This window comes from Actinia tenebrosa, unplaced genomic scaffold, assembly GCF_029948245.1.
Source record: "Actinia tenebrosa isolate PJP-AT-01 unplaced genomic scaffold, QUT_ActTen_1.0 PGA_scaffold14__42_contigs__length_11649687, whole genome shotgun sequence".
NCBI classification, from domain to species: Eukaryota; Metazoa; Cnidaria; class Anthozoa; order Actiniaria; family Actiniidae; genus Actinia; species Actinia tenebrosa.
Window position 1 is genome coordinate 9,710,296 of NW_028292574.1, and position 20,312 is coordinate 9,730,607.

At 37.8% G+C, this 20,312-nt stretch overlaps 1 protein-coding gene across 2 annotated transcripts; it reads left to right on the forward strand.

Moving 5' to 3' along the window:
• Nucleotides 1-270: 270 nt before the first annotated feature.
• Nucleotides 271-18,753, forward strand: LOC116290524 (uncharacterized). 2 transcript variants are annotated; one of them, XM_031697575.2, is made up of 8 exons: nt 271-394; nt 11,073-11,383; nt 12,019-12,738; nt 13,239-14,412; nt 15,084-15,187; nt 15,869-16,133; nt 16,556-17,139; nt 17,489-18,753. In XM_031697575.2, the coding sequence occupies exons 2-8, from the start codon at nt 11,189-11,191 to the stop codon at nt 17,516-17,518; spliced, it is 3,072 nt and encodes a 1,023-aa protein (XP_031553435.2). In that variant the 5' UTR covers nt 271-394; nt 11,073-11,188; the 3' UTR covers nt 17,519-18,753. The 2 variants fall into 2 exon arrangements, with proteins under 2 accessions (XP_031553435.2, XP_031553434.2); XM_031697574.2 differs by lacking the exon at nt 271-394 and adding an exon at nt 4,963-5,284.
• Nucleotides 18,754-20,312: the final 1,559 nt, after the last annotated feature.

A 20,312-nucleotide genomic window follows, 5' to 3' on the forward strand; every position in this document is an offset into this window, starting at 1 on the left:
TATCTTTTTTTTCTTTTCTCTCTTTTCTTTTTTTTTTTATTTTCTTCTTTTCATGCTTATTATTATCAATGTTATTGCCAATTCTCAGATATTTATTACAATTTACCAATTTTTCTCTATCGGACCTGTTCTGAATAAGTGGGCTTCCTTTGGCAGGTTACTTTATGAAGCCTTGTCTAGTTTCAGTCTTTCACTGATCAATTGACAGAGCACAGCCTGGGTCTAGACCAGCTGGTAACATTGGAAACACTAGTTGGTTTTGTTCTTTGCGAAGACCAATCATACAGCTGTCTCCAAAAATGATAATATCATTATAGGAATACTGCAGCCTCACAAACTTCTTACAAACTACTACGATCCCAAGCTCCAAGAAAACCCATTAATCTATATTGAGGTAAGTTACCAAATGTTATTTTTTAAGGATAATTTCTTAAGTTAGAATCGAAAAGTAAATAATAAAAGAGTAGGGTTTTGCCTTCTGTGTGACTTCGCAGAACTGAGTGCTTCCAGCAGAGTTGATAAAAAATGAGTTTAAGTGAAGCCGATTGAAAATGTGGCGCTAAAACCACTAGGAAAATACTTCAGACGACGGTAACTAAAATTCACCGACGTGATGGCAAAACTTTGAGTATATTTTCCAAGTTTCCTTAAGAATAAAACGTAGAGTTTTGAGGAAATCATAGCGGGAAAGGTTAGTTCTGCATTCCATAAAACAAACGCATTGAAACTGTTTTAAAATAATACAAAGATTTAAAGAGAAATTATTTCTAAATTCTGTAGTTGTATCAAGACGCCATTTCTACACACAAGCGTCGCGAAGAATTAAGATGTGCCTCAAAAGCGCGAAAATATACAGTTTGTTGGATAAAAATAATTTATGTAGCATCTTACGACAGGTGTGTTGTGGGTTTGCGGTTGTGATCTTGACAGCGTCACAACTTGTTGAATGAAAATACAAATTCAAACTAAGAATATTTCCTTTATTCTTCATTGATTTTTGAATCAAATATCACCTTGAATAAGCCAACTACTAAGAAATTTAACATCTTCTCGATAATATAAATTTTGACACAATTCCTAAGAATAATTAATGTCAAAAAATGCTAATTTTTCTGGAAAGATGAAGCTGTTTACCGTTGTCAGGAAGAGAGCATTTTCTTGGAGGTTTGAATGGATAATAATGACAAAGTTTGAACCCTATATTTGCTTAATCTATTTTGTATATCTTGTGAACTAAAAGTATACTTTGGTTCCAAAACTGTTTCTTTTTTAAAATGCTTCAAAAAGGGACTATTGTTCTCGTTCGAGTAGGACTAAGGCTACGAAGGAAAAACACGATGATTGAAAAAATAAAATGTGATAACATCGGCGTCTAGGTGATTATCTGGATCATCAATACACAGACAGATAAGTTTAATAGTTTGTTTTCGAATAAATGTATAAATGAGTTTGGTTTATTCGCTATAGTTACAACCAAAAAAAAAATCTATATAAGATGCGTTTCTCAGTTTCTGGAACAAAACTTGAAAAAAAATCGCGGTCAAGCAATCTTTTTTTACAACTTTTTATAACAAAATTATAACATATTATTTTATTCAAAGTGTTTAGATTTTACATCTATTTTTATGGTGTGTGTGTTTGTGTATAGTACTGTAAGAGGATTGGGCTCTGTGTGTCAATATATTTTGACTGCGTCTCGTTGTCACCTGTTCTATTGTATTCTCGATCATTAGGACAGGTACACCGCAGTTTCTAATCCAGTTCGCAACAAGTGGCTTAAAGTCTTAAATATTAAATATGTCGTGTTTTTAACAGTAACCCCAATGTAAGACATTTAGTAAAATCTTCTTCGTAAACCTCTCCTTTTCGGAAAACGTTTTTCCTTACGATTTTACTCGAAGGGATTTCAGTTGTATCGTCCTTTTGCCGAGTTCTGCTTTCGCAGTTCATTTTGCAGTCAGTCAGTATTCATAAACTGAAATGATTGCTTCGTTTCAAGCCGTGAAGGTAAAAAAAAAAAAAAAAGACGCGTTCTGCAGTAAGGTGATGCACTTGGATGCCGTATCTTCGTCGCTCAGAAACTCTCCGATGAACATCCATGCCTCGGGTATCCGGTCTTACAGAATCGCGAGGACTGAGAAATGCCACTCAATTGAAGAATCGTTGTCGGGTTCAGAAACATAGAACATAAAAGCTGAGAACGAAATGACACATGGGAAATCACATAATTATATTATAATTTATTCATTTGTGCCATTCATGTAGTCGGTTTAGAATGCCAAACGCGTATTAAAAACAGTAGATGATGCCACGGGTCGCCGGTCACAGCATGCATCTAATTAACGTACTTCCCATGTATGCCATTTCGGTATCAGCTTCTATGTTCTATTTTCACTGCATAATTAATGAACTCATCGCTAAAAGTTATGTAACTCCCAGATTCCGACGGGATCATGCTTATTATCGATAGCCATGATCCATTGCATCTCATATAAATAAATACTCCCATCTAGAGCGTGGTCACTTCAACAGATCAGACTCTGTGGAAGGATACATTTTTGGACCCACCCACCTCCCCTGGTGGCGGTGACATACCACGCCACATGTACCTTCATTACATACCTATTACCTCAGTTGTCGCGGATTTTTCTCCCATAACTTAACCATCTGCGATGAGGTAATGAGTATGCAGTGAAGATATAGAACTATGTTGCTGAACCCGACAATGATTCTTCAATTGAGTGTATGCAGTACTGGCATTCTCATATTACAAAATTATAGCAATACAGGCAAAATGCTTATGCAGAGTGCTTATAATCCAAGTGAAGTAAAATATCTTGTCAGTAAACTTCTCCCACTGGCAGCCGTTTAAATAACGTCTCGATTTTTCGGGTCGGCGATAAAAAATCTTATAATTCTGAATTTAAATGAAAATTTAAATCAAAGAGTAGTCCTCTTTCTAAAAAGAGAAAACCCAGTTTTATTTGAATCCAAAGAAATAATTTGAAAGCCAAATTTTGTTAAAAGTAAAAGAAATCATATCTGGATACGGTAGGATTCGAACAAACGCAAAATTCGATAATAAATTTTTGAAAAATTTAAAAACATTAGTGCCGTTTATGCCATACCCCCGAGACATCCGCAGAGCTGAGGCGGCGTATGGACTTCGGACCTGACGGCGATTAAATCCTTTTGCCTTGGGTGTACGAATTACGAAAGAAAATGGTCTAGCCGAAGCATCAGGGGAGAGACCAGCCGGACAGCTAATCCCTTGCATTTCTACAACGCACTGGCACGTTGATTTGAAGGGAAAACTAACCGGCCTTGTCTATTTGACGCATTGTATTCGAGTGTCTGTTTTTGTCGCAACGCCGTTGTATCATTTTTTGGTTCTCCATTTATTTTTCATGTTCCCGCGCTTTTCCCGCGTGTTTAGCAAAAGTCAACTGTAGTCACCTAAGCATGTTAAGTATGTGACAATAACATGGTTTCTATCAATGGAGTTCGACAAAGTCAACAGAACGACAATTAGCTAAGCAAACATCAGTTATCAACACCATGCCTGGCTATCTTCGATACCGTCGATGCGGTAGTCTCCCTCGCATCAAAGTAGCTTCAATTCGAACGCCCATATCGTTAATCAACAATTAATGCTACCGCAGTCCGTTCCTCAAAGTTTTTTTTTTAACTTGTAATCTGTTTCCTGGACACTTGAAAGTTTAGTTTATATATTTTTATGTTCAAGGGAAAACAATCTATTTAAGCTGACAAAAATGAAAACTTGTTTGCACTGGCTTTAAGTGGTTTAAGTGTAACATCCTTGATGTCAGCCGACAATTCAACCCTAGGTTGCTTGGCAATGCCGAATCCTTCAGTCAGTAACTATTGATCATGTTCACATTTTGACCATTGTTCACTTTATGATAATTATATACACTAGAGAGATCGGAACTGATATTTTTATTTCCATTCTTTGTGGAACATCTATTTTTACAAAATGGCACATATAATACCCGATGATAACATCTTATAATACGATCAATACAAAATTTAACTGGGCTTCCAAATCCCACTTAACTTTTAAAACATTTCCGGCCAGTGGGTATAGTTTATTGGTTATTGTGGTCCAGAGGGATGTCGAGTGTTGGCACCCTTTTTATTCTTTAAGACCGTTTTTCTCTCTCTAGCTTTAGAGTATTTCTTTAGACTTTTGGGTGCTTTTACGAAAACGCTTGACATGACAAACGAGGAACCAGCGATGCGGTTGCGATGGGGTTGGTCAAGAGATATGAAGGCCAGTAGCAACTACTATCATCATCATCATCAAGAAATATTCTTTTGTGAAAGGATAGGTTGTGCGTTATTTTTTTCATAGGTGAAGTGCTTGCTCGATATTTTTTGGGGGATTTACGCAACCCCCCTCCTCAATTAGTCCGTCCTTTATCATCTTCATCCCTCCGCTTTCCATTCCTCTTCTCCATTGCCAATTCTTCCATTCACCAACACTCATTCACACATGCATCCATTTATTTTATTGGCGCAGCGCTGAGTCACTTTGCGCGACACTTTTATTAGCAATTGGTTTCGGTTTCGTCGAGTGATTGGCTTTGACATCCCATTTAACTCCTTACTCAAATCTCTCATCCGGAGCGACCGCTCCACAATCATTTTGAATAACGAACGACTGAATCACTTTTAATCCCGTAAAATGCGAGTCGTCAAGATATGATACCTATAACGTCTTCCCGCAATAATATTTATTTGTTAACAGGAGCTTAATCGCTAAAAAATAAGATGAAATAAACAGAGATTCGAAGTGTGTTGCCTTCACTCTGAGTCTTGCGGTATTACGCAAACAGCTGCACTTGAATGGCATCTGTACTATTACATCAGCCAATCACAGATCGAGAAAAAACCATTATAGTGCGAAGCTAAAATACCCTTAGTTGTCGAACGGCTTAATTGGTTCATTCAACAAAACACGGTACACCCATATTTAATTCTCTTAACCTCTTCGATCAAAATTGTTATCATGATGGAGAATTACTCACTGAGCTACAAGCACGTTTGCCGATGCTGTAGCTATCAAGCTTGACAAAGACCATCCCTTAGCACGAGCATAAATCATAACACTGGACCTATTGCTAAGTTTGACGGCGTTGACAGAAGTCTAAGGCGTACATTCGCCTCGCTTTCTCGACTCGGCTCTCAATACAAACACATTTGGACGCCAAAATCAGCTGAATTACTTAGAAAATGGCGACCGAAGTAAATATTTTTACCGGTAAGTATAAAGTATCTTTACTCGAGAATTATTCACGCATTTCTCTTTTCGCTTTGGTGGTTTTCGGGGTCAGAATGCTTGTGTTTGTGTACATCATGTGAAGTTATTGTTGATGGTACAAGAGTTCTTCATTACATTTGAGGTAGACTTGGGCGAAATTTTGAAACCAAGCTATCTAAATTTTTATGATATTTCATGTTGAAGAGAGCGAGTAAAAGGTCAGTAATAATGCTCTGCATGTCGCAGGTGCTCTGTAAATTACTTTGGAAATTTAGAAATTATTCACGTATCTTTGCTATGAGTACTAGGGCTACGTCTCTAACGAAGAATTTCAAACCAATCTCTTTTATTAAGCTACAAAACTAGCTATAGAATTTTAGAATATATCATTGGAGAATCCGCTAGAGATTATGAATATAATTCTGTCAGGATTCCTGGCCGCGAACTTAGGTCAGAAAGGCTCCTAGCTTTACATATTCTTATATTCAAATTAACAAAATCGAAAATAATCGTATTTTAAAATGCATATTTCTTCATGTAAGACAAAGTACTGTGATAAACTCAGTCATATTTATTGATTTTCAAATTCAATTACCGAATAGCACTCTAAGAGAAGTCTCGGGATATTTGGCGGCTTAAGATTAAATATTTCCTGGGCAAGGATTGAACCTCCACTTGATTTAAGCTTCGGATTCATGGTATTTATTTCTGTTCTACTTTGCATTCATTAATTCTACGAACTTTCGTCTGTGATATATCCTATTCTAGACACGCTGAATGACCGACAAAGCTTGCTAAATGCTGATTATGATCTGACTTCAGAGTCCATTCTTCTTCAGGATAAACCTCGTACTTTTTGTTTGGTAGTCTTTGCGCTTTTCTCTCTGACATCGGCTCCAAGTCATGTCTACTGATCTTCCCGCCAGAACTAATTCAAAGGTGTTTTTAAAAGGTTGCTTCAGCTATATTCACTAAGAATTAGACAGAGAGCTTGGAGAATAGGTCGGAATAGATGTTTACATAGTAATCAGGAGCTGAAACTGTGTAGTCTTTTGATTGAAAACAACAGCATCTCAGCAGGAGACTCGCTGGCGAGGCATTTAGCCCTCCGATTCACACGTGTCCCTTAATTTTACTTATTCAACAACCAGCTTATTTTTCATTAAGTTAAAAAATGGTCTTGGATAAAAAAATGTAGACTGTCACGCTCCCTCCCTCCCTCCCCCTCCAAAAAAGACGACTTTAACAAATTGCATCCAAAATTCCTTTGTGTCTAACAAACAACTCACTTGACAATTCCTGATCCCACTTTTAACAAGAGCAGAATATTTCTCCAGCTCCCGGCTCCAGCTCAATTCGTAGCTTCATCGCTGATCACATCCTTCATTACCTATACATGACGACACAGATGACGTCATTTTTATATGATGATGTCATAAATTTCGGTTGTTAGCATTGTCGTAATGTCTTTTGTGAACGAATTTTTATATACGGATACAGCTCATGGAGAATTGACTTTCTTCCTATCCTACCCACCCTGTATTAATAGTTGCACGTGGAAAAAGAGATCATTTATACAACACTGCACTCGTTCTGGAATAATACAGTATTTTAAAAGCATCACCCTTTTACTCGTGACTCACCTAAAGGTTCTTACAAATTTGTTTCCAAAAAATGTCCAGCGTTCAATATTAAAAGTTGCCACAAAATAACTCAAATCCCTTATGTTACGTCATAGTCATTAACATATTGGAAATTTAAACCTTCGTATCTCAAAGACCCGACATTCAAATGACGAATTATTTTCACAATCACTTATCCAATTCTGAAAATATTGTGTAAAGGCTTATGAGCAATTTAACAAACTCATATAAACAACGTCATGATTTTTCATTTGGTGGCCTAGAAATCCGTGCTCAAGAAAAAAGTGACACCTCATTTTTCTCGATTGTGATTGGCTAACACTTTTTCTCAGATCAGCTGGATGTTTATTCCCAAGAGGGGAGGTGTTGGGAACCATTTGCAGTAATAAAATGGAAGTCATTAGAAATGAGTAGCTTGGAGGCATTTATTATCTAAAGAGCAATTTTAAAGTCGACTGTCTTTTTTTCTTCAAAATAACACGTTTTAGAATATTAAGGATGATACCTTCCTGTCGCGATGATCAACGCGATATTCGTCTGTTTTGCTCTCGCTATTGAAATGAAGCTCATTATTAAGATGTAAGGATTTCCTGTTTTACTCGAGTAGATAAATGCAAAGCAAAGCCAAGCAAAATGCAGCATTTGTAGATCTTGGACTCAAATTCAATGAATGAAAGAAAAATGGAAGGATGGATGGATACACGGACGGACGGACGGGTTAAATGGATGAATGAATGAATGAATGGATAAAAGAATGAATAAATGGTTTAAATTGTTTGCTGTAAAGTTTATGAACAAGTTCCATAAATCTTGATTCATTTCTATCGCTCATTACCAGAGCTCGGTTTAATGCGACCGCTGTGAACGTGCGAAAATATTGACCAGTACATCCTATGCGTGCTATTTGCGTTTCCTTAAAATTTAAGCCATTTTCACTTTAACCCTCCAAAGTGGCTCAATGTTTAGTCTTTGTCGCTCTAATATCACTTAATAAATTATATATTTACCGAAATATCGCTTACAAAGCTCACTTCATTTGGCTTGATATAAATAATTTAAAAATTTGTAAACTCAAAACATTGAAACCTTAAAATCTAGTTTTTACGCTTTAAATTGAATCGGAAAATTTCCTTTGGGATATTTAGGTTTTTTGTTTTGAAAACAGTAGAAGGGTGCTTACAAAACGCAGGAAGACACTTAAAATCCGGATCGATAAAGCTAAATACAAAAGAGGAAAAGATGGATTTTTGAATAAACATTCAAATTTTCTTTTTTAAATTCGTGTTTGAAAGACTGTTTCTTTTGCTATCATAGTGTATACTGTACACAAGCCATTCTCTCCAAAACGGTTAAAAGATCAATATTTTGACTTTGAAAGCAATGTATAGTTTGTTCTATCGTTATAGTCAAACGTTCTTAGAATTCAAAGCATTTGTTTACACGTAGAATGTGGTCTTGCAGAAAGCCAAACAGATGGTTGAATTGATACCTAGCACATTCATGTTCCAAAATATATCGTCGAACTTCTCTTGTTGTGTACATAGATAGTACACTCTTTCTTTCTTTCTTTCTTTCTTTCTTTCTTTCTTTCTCTCTTTCTTTCTTTTTCCCTTTCTTTCTTTCTCCCTTTCTTCCTTTCTCCCTTTCTTTCTTTCTCCCTTTCTCCCTTTCTCCCTTTCTCCCTTTCTTTCTTTCTCCCTTTCTTTCTTTCTTCCTTGATTAATATACCAGCCATGCATTCATCCATTCATCCATTCATTATTCCTTTCTTTCTTTTCAACTCGCTGCTCTCTCTCTTTCGAAAATACTAATTTAAAAAATCGAAATCAGTACTTATTTCCTTAATTTTTAAAGTTTGCATGTGTATCTGAAATCGCTTTTTATAGCTTCCCTTATCTAAGACCGTCTCATTCTATTTGAACAAATTGAACTATGAAATGTAATTTCTTCATATCTGCCGCTAAATACACAATATAATTTTGTACTTTAAGGATGTTGTACTGAGCATGTTTACCTATGATCTTTGACGTCCAGGGTTGAATATTACAGAATCTTAAAATGAATGAACTAAAGCTGAAAAATCTTTAAATATAAAAAAGAATGACATTGTAATATTTTAATGTATTCAAAAAGACTTGTAGCCGGGTTTTCTCAGATCTTTTTTTGAAATGTTGTTTTCTCCATTTTGCAGTATTTATTCCTTCAGTTTGCCTACTTAGCCGAGAATAAAATCCTAAAGTTTCCATTCTACTTCTATTTTTCTATTTTCACTTCTCTAACGTCCTTTAAGTCGTTTGCGTTAACGATAAATATATTTGCAAAAATTCTCTTGAAAAAATCAATATTTCATTTCAACGCTTAGAACAATTGTCTTACGCCTTTATTATTGTTATCTTCTGAATCTAAGACTTAGAAGTTTGAATTCAACTTCCCATAAAAAATACGATTATTCTGTTTGTTTTGAAAACGATTTCAATCGCAAACCAATACAATTCACTGTCATATTCTATGCATAAAGTAGAAAACCTATAAAGTTATACATATGTTGATGTCGCTTGCTATTTGTCAATGTGAAAACCACAGATGTTTTTTGACGAATTTAATTTTCAAAAGGAAAATTTCTATAATGATTGCGAATGCTTTGTTCTCTCGATTTTGCAAAAGATTATTCTGTTCAAATGGTTTTCAATCAGTGCTTGAGTCCTGAACAGCGCAATTCCCGTCAGTATTTTATCTCAGATTGGACGAATGATAAACAGAAAATCATTAGAAAGCTCTGTTGATAGCATCCGATCACACTCACATTGAACGACAGTGAACAATACTGCAAATATAATAAAGAAAATCTGCCGTAGTATTTTTAACGGATCTCAGTTGACTACCTCATTATGTTAAATTAAAATTACGCGATTATTAATAAGAATTTTTAATAAAACGCCACAAAATTTCGACCATAATGTTTTCCCGCGATGGCAGCCGTTGTTCTGTTCATTATCGGTTTGTTTGCCTCGTAAATGGGTGGAGACTCACTCCTACCAGGACTTGATGAATAATTCACGCGTTTTATTCAAAGCACGCCAAAGCATATTAATTTTTTATTTTATTGTTTCGCTTTCTATTCCATACATTTAGGAATAAAACAACTTGGTCAATATGCCTGAAAACCTCGTACATTAGTCGCCTATCGATTTTTTACAAATCATAAAGATTTTATTAATATTTAATATAATATTTGACTAGTTTTTGCCTAAAGATACTCGGACGTTTTTCTGCAATTCCCAGTATTGTAAATATAAGGTATAAAATGCTATCTGGGAAATAAAAAATCTTGTAACCTTAAGACGTGGGTTGAATCCATTAAAGTATTTCTACTGTTTTACTATTATTTTTACTGTGCGAATTCCCTAAAATATAGCTACATAAATATAAGCACATGACCCAAGGTACAGTGTTCTTACCAGGAATTTCTTTCAGGGGGTCAAAGGGCCCATCAATCCGAAATTTAGGGGCCATTTAGAAAACTGGATGGGCCATTTCCAAAATCTTAAAACAAAGAATAATAATGTTTTTAGCCAGTACCTCTGTTGCAAATCTAAAGCAATGTAAGACAGTTTTTTTATTAGTAATGATAGTACAATAAACTTGCACTGGGCAGCCATACTTGAGCCTTCAATAAACAAGTTCAGTTAACACAGAATAGTCCCAGACCTCTTTGCGAGTGAAATACAAGATGGCGGCTATGTTCGATTCGTGTCGTTTCATGTGGACTTTCACCTTGTTTATTGACAATATAATGCGACTTTTATTATTTAAAAAGTACTATAAATCTTTTAAAACTATCAGAAAGTATTCTATGGATAATGCACGCGCCCTTGGGCACGCATAGAGTTGACATTTGTGCGCCATTTCTGTTTTGTTTTTGTTTTTTTTTAATGCGCAAATCCCGTAATGGCGCGGCCTGGTAAGAACACTGCAATGTAGGTGTAGAATATCCCATGCTTAAGGTATATGAGAGGTTTACATCAATTAGTGCACATGACCAGGGCAGAGGTAGAATATTCCTTCCCCCCACCCCACCCCCCTCCCCCTCTCCCTGGTATTTCATAACCATTCCCATCGTTTCATCTTATTTTCTCCTCATTCAGATTTCGAACATGGCATTAACAAAGTTGGCTACTTCCTCCAAGACATTCTACTCAAAGAACCACTGAGTTCATCTGCTGAAACACAACGAAAAGAGTGCTTGGAACACCTCCTGGAGATGTCCAACACTCTACACATGTTAAAGCACTATCCCACGTGTGGCGACTCCAGTCTAATCAATACCGGTCTTTCGCAATCAAGTCAGAATTTGAACGACAATGAAAATGAGTTTGGAGTGACGGATATACCACGAAGTGGTTCGTTACCTAATATACCAAGTTCTGGTGGCGAGGGGTCTTCGCGGAGTGACAGTGTAAGGGTTTGAATATGATTTTCGTGATATTTTAATTATTATGACTTACATAGCAGGGAAGGCGGGGAAGTTAGAGAAATTGAATGAATGGATGGGAAGATGGAAGGGGGAGAGGGAGAGGGAGAGTGGATGGAAGAATGGATCGATAAATGGATGGAGCGTGAAATGAAATGGATGGGTGGGAGGAAGGGGGAATTGCCTTTGATGGATGGATGAATGGATGGATGGATGGAAAGGAAGCGTGGATCGAATGATGGATGGACGGACGGACGGAGTGAATAAACGAATGGATGGCGAGTGAATAAAGGAATGGATAATTGAAATTCAATTTAAAAGATTGGAATTAAAAATTATTTTTTTCTCAATTTATGACATCTAGAAATTTAAAACGGATATTTAATATATTATTTAAAAATAGTAGTATTAATAATTACCGAGTGACAAAAACACATTTCATAATTTCACAATTATATAATATGTTTTTCTTTATAAAAGTATAGGAAAAAATAAATAAAGATACAGTTTTCAGTAATGAAATCTAAAGTCACATTTCATGTTGAAAAGAAAATCCTTTCTTCCTTTTCTACACTCCCCCTTCTCTTGAACTAACCCTTCTAATAACACTTCAATACCAGGACAAAGCATCGGACAGCGATTTCAAGCTTACAGACATGCGCGAGCTTGTGATCTACGATCCAATAGAAGAAGAGGAAGAAGAAGAAGACGAGGACGAAGAAGACGAGACAGATCCCTTAAAGCTCTCTTCAAGCTCGCGCTCCTCTATTAAGCGTAGTCGTAAACGAGACAGCGCTGTACTATTTGATATCTCTCTCGGTGACCTCGAAGACTTTGATTTGGCTGGATTTCTAACTGAGAAGCATAGCCTCAAACAGTGGTACTGCGTCTTAATGGACCAACATCTTTGCTTATTCCCAAGTCAAGATCCAAGTGAGGTCGCCTATGATGTAGTTATTCTACCTTATTGTCAAATCTCCCTTGACGACCGGTTGATGCGCACGCCGGTATTCCGTCTGACACAGCCCGGGATGACACCCTGGGTGCTTGTCGCTAAGAACAACGAGGAGCTAAAGGAATGGATCAATGCTTTGACTACAGCAGCGTCTGGTGGGAAGTATAACATGACGAGTTCAGCCGGCGCAGTCAGTGAAAGACGGTCAAGCAAAACTTCGTGTGCGCAAAGCATGCAAGCTATTACCGAGGAAGAAATCACAGAAGAAGCAGAAGAAAAAGAAGAAGAAAAACAAGAAGAAAAACAAGATAACTCTAAGCAACTGAACTCTCTTTCTGTGTCTACTTTAGCTAAACCTTCTTTGACAGCAACATCTGAAGAGAAGGTAAAATGGATTAACAATAACACACCTTAAACCTTTTTACAAAACTTTTTTTTAAATCGTAACTTCATTTATAACTTCTATAAAATTGAAATATAAACTTTGACTTGCGCAACAGTTTTGCGCAAATAAACTATTTAAAAAAACCCTAAATACATAAATATTTTTACAAGCTACGAAAAAATTGTCGCTAAAATTTGCTCCCTATTTGCCTGCTTGGTTTATAAGAAAAACTCTATTAAACGGCCACTCTCAGGAAATCGTCAAATGGACGGTCGCTAAACATAAGTTGGTTCACGCCTTCTTTGATCTACCTTTTTTTTCTATTTCGCCTTCTTTCCCAGTGATCCATTTTTATGACCCACCCTCCCCTCCCCCCGCTAATCCTGCCTCCCATCTTCGATAGCATTCGCTTCCCTTCTTAACATCCTTCTTTCTTCCTCTAATATAATTCTTAAGTGCGCGCACTGTATCGTTGAATGAAATTTTTATTTTTGATTCAGGAAAAAGTAGAATCCGAACAACTCGATATCAAAAAAATCGAAGAGCATTCAGCCCAAGAACAAGAAAAGCTTCCGGCATTCCCAATGAGTCCAGATACCGAGGAGACGTTCGGGGAAGATTTGTACGAATCGATTGAGAACTACGAAGAGTATGAGGACGACGGTTTCGCAACCGATGAGTTTGAAAGTGGATCGTCTGACAACGATGATACACCATCAACGAGTCCCAAAGGATCGCCAAAGCTACAGCAGAAGACGAAGAAGAAGAATCAAATCTTTAAATGGCTTAAGAAGAAAGCGCGAGGTAAGGAAAGGTTGTTCTCGAGCCCTCAAGATGGTGTTGCGCTGGCAGGGTATGTTCATCGCATCGAAAATAACGCCTGCGTTAAGCGATGGTGTGTCGTGCGTGAAGGCAAAATCTATTGCTACAAGAACATCAAAGATGAAGATACTGAACTCACCCTCGAACTGGAGGGCGCGGAGATCAGAGCAAAGGAAGAAGAGAAAAACAAATTTGTTATTCGCGTTATGAGAGACAACGAGAGGCTGTTGACGCTGCTAACGAAGAATACCAGGGATATGGACAAATGGAAAACCGCCCTGAGAATCGAATCGGGTTTTATCAAGCTGGCAACTCCTGCCGATACGAGTTCAGGGATCTTCGAAGACGATGAAGGCGATTATGTTACGCCTATTACTCCTGTTGGTCTACAGAAGGTCTCCAAAGCTCCGAGTAAACCCGCCACAGATTCCGATACCAATAGTAATCCTCTTGCTAATGGAAAAGACGAAGAGAGTGGTTATCTGGAGGTAGTTTTTGATAAAAATAAATCCAACGATGCGAAAAAAGGGAATGCCTCAAGACCGCTTAGTCCCCTCTTAGTGAATGCACCAAGACCTCTTAGTCCGATGGGAAAGAAGTCCCCAGATCAGGAGTTCTTAGGTCCACTTCCGCCACTTCCAATCGACGCACAACCCCCCACCCTACCCCCTCCAAGGCGATCTCCGGTACCTCAAGCCGATATCCAAGAAAAGAAAGAGGAGGGCGAAGGTTCTGAGGAGTCTGAGGATTTGTACGAAGAGTTGATAAACCCGCTGCCAAATGCTGATAAACTGAGTAACTGGCATAAGAAGGAGCATGAGGAAAAGGAAGACGACGCTGAAGAAGAGAAAGGTGAGTGATGAAGAATCTTCATGATCCCACCTCCCACTCCTCCTCCTCCTCCTCCTCCTCCCCCTCTCTTCCTCTCCTCCTCCTCTCCTCCTCTCCTCCTCCTCCTCTCCTCCTTCTCTCCTCCTCCTACTCTCTTCCTCCTCCTCTCCTCTCCTCCTCCTCTTCCCTCCCCTTCCCCTTCTCCTCCCCCTACTCTCTCCCATTTCCCCCCTCCTCTCCTCCTCTCCTCCCTCCTCGCCCCTATCGAATCTGATCAGACCCCTTTCCCTTAGGTGTAATCTTTCTCATTTCAGACCACATGTCATTCTCTTGAGGACAAAATACTTTGATCGATTTATGTATCTTCTTATGCGCAACGGTTAAACAAAGAAATGATACTCTAGGGAATGACACGTGGTCTGTAATAGGAAAAGATTGCACCGCGACGAATAAGGCCCATTGAATATCTAGCAATTGGTCCTCGAACCCCAATGAACTATGAATCAATGGCCCATGAGGCCGAAACTTGTTTTAAATTAAAGTTAAATTTAATGTTTTTGGTTTTCAAAGCCGGCACTTTTCGCTACTAGTAGGCTGTAACGTATATAGCCTACTAGTAGCTCATCCAATCAGAATGCAGCATTAATGACAGACCACTAATTGAATTTGACTAATGTTGTTTATATTTACAGACTTCGTATCGCAAGACGCGATCCATACAGCATCAGACGATCAAGCGTTGATTCCCGAGAAACCACCCTTGTTGAGGAAGGTGTCATTCGACGATAAAGTTGAGGTGTGATTGTATTTCAATAGTAAGATTCACATATGTACCCAGTCGTGATATATTTTAGTATTCGTCTTCTCATTGCAAATGGTACGGTAACGGAGCAGACTTGATATGACTGTGTATGAACTCACACCACAGGCGGTCCGTGCGGTATCTTCAGTACTGCGTTGTCTCAGCGTTTTGTCTCGCTGTGATTGGTCCAAAAGATTTCGTCACCTCGTTCCGTACCGTGACCGTGTTCTTTGCTGTAATTTTTGTCCAATGAGATTCGATTTAGCTGACAACAGCATATTACCCAAAACATTGTAGATTTGAGGTTACTTAACATCTAATTAAAATGATCGTACTCTACCCGTCACGGTTACGGTACACGACTAAAAATTTTAATAGGACGTTTGCATGATGGCGCCGTTTGATTCCCACTAACAATGCTTCGCGAATTTTTTTTTCTTTTTTAAATTTGTATTCCCTCATGAGAACTGTAAGACAATAGGTGTTTATTAACTGGACAAACGAAAGTGTGCAAGGGAGTCTGGTAGTAGAGGTCAATGACTTCATCGTGCAAATGTCCTATTTAAACCTGTTCCATAATTGGCTGAACAATGTTGTCCTTGCCTTCTGATTGGATAATAATCTTGAACTGTAATTGCTATTAACAAAGGTTGTTTTTTTAAAAATTGAATTCAGGTTATCAATAAACACTTACCCCCGTCAATGTTACCAGAAGTCGAGAACGACACAGATAATGGCAACAATAAATTAGACAATGAAATACCACAGGCAACCCAAGCCAGCGAACAAGAAAAGACAGTGCCAAGCCCAGTTAACAAACCAAATGAAAAGGACATTCGCAGTCTTCCTCGAAGGACGTTAAAAGACAGTTGGATAAAGGAAAAGGGTTCTTCGGACGATAAACCGCGAAGAAAAATTTTGTCAAATGGGATAAAAAATGGTAAGCGGTTTCATTAGTAATGGCATGCGCTTATATTAAAAAGTAAATTAAGAAACATTTTATAGAGCGGGCGTCACAGCCGCCATATTGGACAATTTACCTTTGACAGCAACTTTTATTCACTAGTTTTGTTTTGTTAGGTACCTGCACCAGGGTAATCTATATAGATGTATTGAAGACTTTTTAAACAGCAAATGTTGTTGCGCAGAAGCAAATTTTGAACTATTCAAAGTTTTTAACATATTAACATTGTTGGCAGCTTTGCGCAACTCTGTCAGAGGAGGAGTACTCTATATAGATGTATTGAAGGAGGACACACCGTGCAATGGTCCTTCGTAATCCATGTTTTCCCATTTCAGACCACGTGTCACTCTTCAGAGATATAAATTTTGAGCAAACATTAATTTCCTTTTGTGTTTTAGAAGAGGACGAGGAAAGAGCGATCATACAAAAGACAGAAGATGAATTTTTTGAAATGGCAAAGGCGTTGAAGGAACAAGGTTCTGCCGCAGTCCGTCAGAAGCGGCCATCTTTCGTAGCGATGAATAGAATTGCCTTCGAAAACAAGAAAAGAGAGCTAATTACAGACGGCTCAAAAATCGTCACCCGAAGCCAAGCATTGAACAAAGAAAAAGCTGACTTATTCGCGCGGATAGAATTCCAGAAACGAAGAGTTGCTGTTGCAAAAGACCGTAAAATATTTTTTACTTTCTCAAACACAAGTAACACCGCGATGGCAGACGCGGAGATGGAGTTTCACGAGTCTCAACTTGGACTTGCTAAAGCAAAACGTCGGATAGCAGATATTGACAATGAACTGAAAAATATAGATTTGTTGGAATTAAAGCACCAAAAGCGTGACGATGTGGTTAAAAAGCCTGTTAAAACGAGAGAATTAAAAGTGTTGAACATAGATGGGGAAGAAGTAAAGGCAACTGCTGTACAATCTAAAGTGGAGGATGAGCGTGCGCAGTTGTTACGAGGGAACGTCTTGTCAAAAAAACAGGTACTTTATGGGACTTTATGCCTTGGTAAACAGCGCCATGCTGTGCTGTGCTGTGCTGTGCTGTGCTGTGCTGTGCTGTGCTGTGCTGTGCTGTGCTGTGCTGTGCTGTGCTGTGCTGTGCTGTGCTGTGCTGTGCTGTGCTGTGCTGTGCTGTGCTGTGCTGTGCTGTGCAGCGCTCCGCTTTGTTTTGTTTTGCTGTGCTGTGCTGTATCGTGCCCGTGGCGCACTCTGTTTAGCTGTTTTACGATCTTTGCTCTGCTTTACTTTGCTCGGTCTGTTTGTGAACCAGTCACCTAGTGCTTTCTTCCTGTTCAACTTCTCAACACCCTATCACAATCTCATTCCACAGGTATTCGAAAAAATGGGCGGAAAAAAGTAAAAAAAGAAGTAATAATATTAATATATCTCAACAACACGAAAACTGGATTCAAGGCAAGCCAGTCCACCAAGGAACTCACGTCGCAAAATACAGCGATGTTTTCTACGGCATGAAACGCGTCGCTACAAAGACCAAGACCTGCAAGACTGTGGATCGAAGCGAAAGAATAGAAGTAATAAAGAACAGGCAATATGTTTCACTAAGCTTGTTTTAGTAAACATACATTTTACAATTTTAAAAACAAATTAAATTAATATAATTGAAATTACAGAATATTCTTAATTAAGATAAATAGGTTGTATATGCAATGTATATTTGCCTTTCCAAGGATCGATGAAAGACTGGTAACGATCTCGGGATGCATGGGATTGTGGGATTGAATGGGGCTGTCATTTGTGTTCCCCATCCAGCCCCATAATCCTTTGCACCCCGAGGTCGTCTTCCTTTGATGTTCGGTAAAGCAATTTGTTTCTTGCGTGGCATTTTCTTTCGGTTGAGTTACATGAGGTATTCCTATTTAGTTTAAATTCATGTTTTTCCATCTCAGACCAAGTGCCATTCCCTAGAGTATCATTTCTTTGTTTAACGGTTGCACATGAGAAGACACATGAATATAGATACAACTCAAACGAAAAATCTTATTCTTAAGGGAATGGTACGGGATTAATGGGAAAACGTTACAGCCTTACTTGGTTGCGGGAAATAACATTGTGTTCCTGTGTTAAGCGTTCCTCTTGGAATGTTGAGAAAATCTTTATTAAAGGGTTTATTAAGTAGTTTGGGATCCCTGTGTAGCATGTTGTTGTGTTAAGCCCCGTTTGCACTGGCGATTTTTGCGGCGATCTTTGCTGCGATTTTTGTGGCAATTTTCGGACATATGAAATCTTTTGTCTCATCCTTCAAAAGAGACATTCGTCTAGGAAAATCTTGGTATCCTGAAAAAAACTTTACAAGTAAATTCTTTACCATTATTTATTATGGACAGGATCGCCGAAAAAATCACAGCAAAAATCGCCGCAAAACTCGCTAGTGTAAACGGGGATTTAGTTCAATTCCACCTGGAATTTTTAGCAAATCTTCATGATCAGATCATTAATTTCAATGAGTACTTTGGGATCCCTGAGCAGCATATTACGGTGTTCACTTATTCTTGGGATATTTAACACATGTTAAATATGTTACTTTATTAATTCAATAATAATTTACGTTACAATAAATCAAAAGTCAATATTTTATATTTCCTTGTCTTTTTTGTTTCAATTTGAGCTACGTTTTCCCATTTCTGTTCCATCTATATTGTTGATACCATCTAGAAGGACAATGCATTTTAAAAATCTGAAAAATGAATTGTCCTTCTAGATGGTATTGACCTATGTTATCCTACAATTTGGAAGGGCAAAGCTCACAAAAGGCCGGTTTAGACCGGTACGATTTTCGCCTACAACCACCGTATACCGTCACGCTCGCGTCTGTCGTAGGCGAGTTGTAGGCTTGATTTACACGCTACGACTCGAGTTGTAGGATGGCGCGAGCGTGTCGTATACGATAGTTGTAGGCGAAAATCGTACCGTCTAAACCGGCCTAAATAAATTAACCTTCTAGATGGTATTAAGCTTTGTTTAAATAAATTATATTAAATTAAATTAGTGTTATTTATTCTCTAGTGGATTGCTACCGAGTTAGCGCAAAAAAATAGAGCTTAAGAGGCACAAAGATGCGAGTTTCGAAAGTATCCCAATTCCAAAAGTGCAAAACAAAATGACAATCTATATATTTTATGTGGGCATATTAACTCTCTAACAGCCATTATTTAAAAATATTGAAGCTTGCGATGACATCGGTATAACCATTTTCTTCTACAATACAAAACTAGTGATATAAAATATTCAAATATGCCATGCATTTTTCGCTGGGAATTCAGAACCGGAGAAAAATTATCACCCAAATTGTAATGTAAATCACAGGTTGTTCTGTAAACGTGAGGCGTTGTGTGCCTCTATGGATGTGGTTTCGAGATTTGTCTTTCATAAATCACTAGCTCGAAAACTGGTTCACGAGCGAATAAATCACTCGTCAAATGAAGGAAAGATGAAGCTTACTTTCGCTGGCAATCTTGAACAATGGATTCGAGATTTATGCAGCTGACGGAAGACGAAAGATATGAAGGTATTTATGTCAATAATTAAGCATGAAGTTTGTGGGTAAATGAAGAACTATATATTTATTGCTGATAATAAATTATATTTAACTATCTTTATTCTTACTGCCGTGGGAAAACGTAGATTTTCAACTACAATTAAACTCTTTACTTTTGCTTGTCAAGATACTAGTGCATGTCGGCTGTGTCGAAGAAGAAGAATGAGAAAATACTCGGTTAAAACCTTCATTATCTTATTTCGTTTGAGGTATTTTAGTCATGATATTACATAACGTAAACTCCTTTAAAACTAATCTCATACAGTTCCGGAAGAACTCATATGTTAAAGAAGCGAAAGGAAGTACAGAGAAGTATGTCTCATTGATAAAGTAAGAAGCAGTTATGAAAGCTGGCCGCGTTGAAGCGCGACCAACCATTATAAACAGTTCGAATATATTAATCACGTTCAAATTTAGCTCTATTGTTTGAGTGACCATTGTCCGTTTTAACCAAAACGCGCTTCTCTCTCGAATGCGTGACAAAAATGTAGAAAGGGAGGCAGCGATTAGTCAATGTCAGTATATTACCTCTTCCAGCTTCTTCCTCTGAAACCCAAAACAAACTAAACTAAACTGCTTTATCCACCATTTTACTCTC